The sequence below is a fragment of the Montipora foliosa genome, chromosome 9, assembly GCF_036669935.1.
Source record: "Montipora foliosa isolate CH-2021 chromosome 9, ASM3666993v2, whole genome shotgun sequence".
NCBI lineage: Eukaryota > Metazoa > Cnidaria > Anthozoa > Scleractinia > Acroporidae > Montipora > Montipora foliosa.
In genome coordinates this window covers 42186443-42188942 of record NC_090877.1, presented here as the reverse complement: position 1 = coordinate 42188942, position 2500 = coordinate 42186443, and the positions used below count along the sequence as shown (strand labels likewise).

The following is a 2500-nucleotide window of genomic DNA, read 5'->3' as shown; positions in this document are numbered from 1 at the left end:
GTACGGACATAAGACTCAACAAAGTGTGGCTTGAGTGTCACTATTGAAAGCGAAACCAATATTAATACCCTCACGATTGCAACAGTAGAAAACAACGTGATGAAGTATGCTGTATTCGATGCTACTACACGCAAATAGGAAAATATCAAGGTCACAGGAAAGGGACACGACCATTGTGGTCATTGGGATACGATACAAGAAATAGAAACAGATGTTTTCCCAGATCCCAGAGAGGTCCGCATAGGCAGTGCGAACGCTTAGTCATTTATTGATGACCCAGTGCGACGTTGCCACAGTCCGATGGAGCCATATGACGTCATGTTGTTTCGGCAATTGAAAATGGAGTTTCTAAAAATAACTTTTTTCCTGAAATGCACAAGTGTCGGTCTTCTTTCCATTCACTCTCTCTGCTTTTTCATCTTTTCTTGATGCATCTTCTTTAAAGCGCGGAAAGATGCACGCGCGCAAGTGATTTGCCATTGTTTTATATATTTTTTTTTTTTTTTGGGGGGGGGGGGGAGGGGGTTGGAAAAGTGTCGTTCGATTTGTAAGTAACGAGTGTTAGTCGCGGTGGCGTCATGACTTTAAACACTCAATGAAAACCGTTGTTAATCCCAGCAGATGCAAATAGATGATCAAATGAGCCAATCATAAGGCCAGGAGAGTACGCCCAGCCGGCAGAAAGCGCAGGAAAGCGGACGCGACAAAGTCACCACTGGTTTTAGTTTAACCTCTGATTGGCCGAAAAAGTGGCCTGAGATTTTTTAATACAATCATAAGCATAGCAATCCAGAATCGAAAGAACTTTGAACTAAATTCAAGCGGCAGTAAATTGGAAACTGGTCGCTTAGAAGACCAAGAAATGGTCCTAGATAAAATTTAGGGCGACAATTGTCAGTTCCGTCTGGATGGTACACCACATGGGAATTAGCCCGCGTGCACGCTTCTCAAACTAGGCTTTCGCACGATAATTATGTCGGGCGCGGAACGAGCAGCGAGAGGATTGGTGCTGGGACCTAGTGGAGATCTTACTCCCAGGCTGCTAACCTTAAACTGATTTTGTTTCCTCTAGGTCCTCTTCTATTTTGTTGTGGATAAACTTAATCATCGGAGAGGGCTATCCGGATTCATAACTGCTTGTATATTTGCTGGATCCATAAGGTATGAATCGTGTACTCCACTTACGTCATCGTCAAATCATCTCGTCTTTACCATCATCACTGATTACGTCACCGCTTTCATCTTCCTCATCATTACCATTATCGTGATCATCATTGATAATCATCGATCATTGCCATCAATGTTTACTTCCTCGTCGTCTCTGGCATCATGTTGACTTGAGTCCTTTTATGCGCCTTAAATTATTACTTATCGCCTCCTCTCTTTGATTCTGAAATCAACGAAACAAGAGTGCAGAGGGGCCAATTTGAAAGGATAAATGTCTCTTACTAACCGAGTTCGAGGTCTGTACTGTAAGATACCGACGGAGTTTTTCCTTCAATTTATGGCCCAAATGCGAAGATCGCGGGTCGTAAATTAACAGGAAAAAGGGAGGATCCGTAACTCTGGGGTAATCACGCGCGCGGCAAAGGAAACAATTTGAAGTCAATGGGAATGTTTAACTGCCAAAAAAAACTTGCTAGATGTTTTCCTTTTAATTTCAAATTTAGCGGGAAGGACAGATATTCGTACTGTCGAATGCGGTCCGCTAAATTCGCCAATCACAGCGCGCGTACTATCTAAGAGCTATATAACAATTGAAAAAAAAAAAAACGTTTTCTTAGGAAATTGACTGAATTCAATATTGTTTTCCTTCGCAGTTTTGTGTCATCGGGGCTTAATTCTCTCTGTCTGGTCGTCTTGGAAGACTTTATTAGGAAGAACTTCAAAAAGATGGATGATTTTGATTCTAGTAGAGCCTGCAAACTTATCAGTGAGTAAATTCTCAATAACTACACAAATTAAACCTGTACAGATAGATTTCACCAGAGGTGACCGGGGAAATGATGAAACCAGGTAGCTCTTTTTGTTTCAAGACGCTAGATACATTTTTAACGAATGTGTAAAAATATTTTCAGCTGTGATGCTGGGCATTGCTGCGATAGGTGGTGCGTTTACACTTCATCACTGTGGCGATATTGCACTTCAGGTACAGCTATTACTAAGCCGTATTTAATCTTGCCCTACTTTCTGCAGATTTCAACTAAATGCCGTAAATAATTTTGATGCTCGGATTGGTTGAAAAGTCATGCGCCAGTTTCTGAGCCAATCAGAATCAATTTTAAATAGTAACTTTCTAGCATTAATTTTCCCGCGCTGACGCAGCCGCCACCTTGACTTTTGATTGGTTTATTTGATCGTAAATTGTGATTGGCCCGAAGCAGTGAAGTTTATAAAATATGATTTGTTTGCGTTTCCGTCAATACCAATATCATATATATGCCATTTCTCCTTTGTAAACTAGTAAGTACTCATTACAACTATCGTTGCTTTCATTCCA

At 41.1% G+C, this 2500-nt stretch overlaps 1 protein-coding gene across 1 annotated transcript in view; it reads left to right on the top strand.

Moving 5' to 3' along the window:
* Positions 1–2500, top strand: part of LOC137969716 (sodium-coupled monocarboxylate transporter 2-like) — a 14907-nt gene that overhangs the window by 6113 nt on the left and 6294 nt on the right. Inside the window, exons 8-10 of the mRNA XM_068816054.1 lie at positions 1073–1161; positions 1821–1933; positions 2079–2149. Of these exons, the coding sequence (XP_068672155.1) occupies positions 1073–1161; positions 1821–1933; positions 2079–2149 (273 nt within the window). The remainder of the gene's footprint in view (positions 1–1072; positions 1162–1820; positions 1934–2078; positions 2150–2500) is intronic.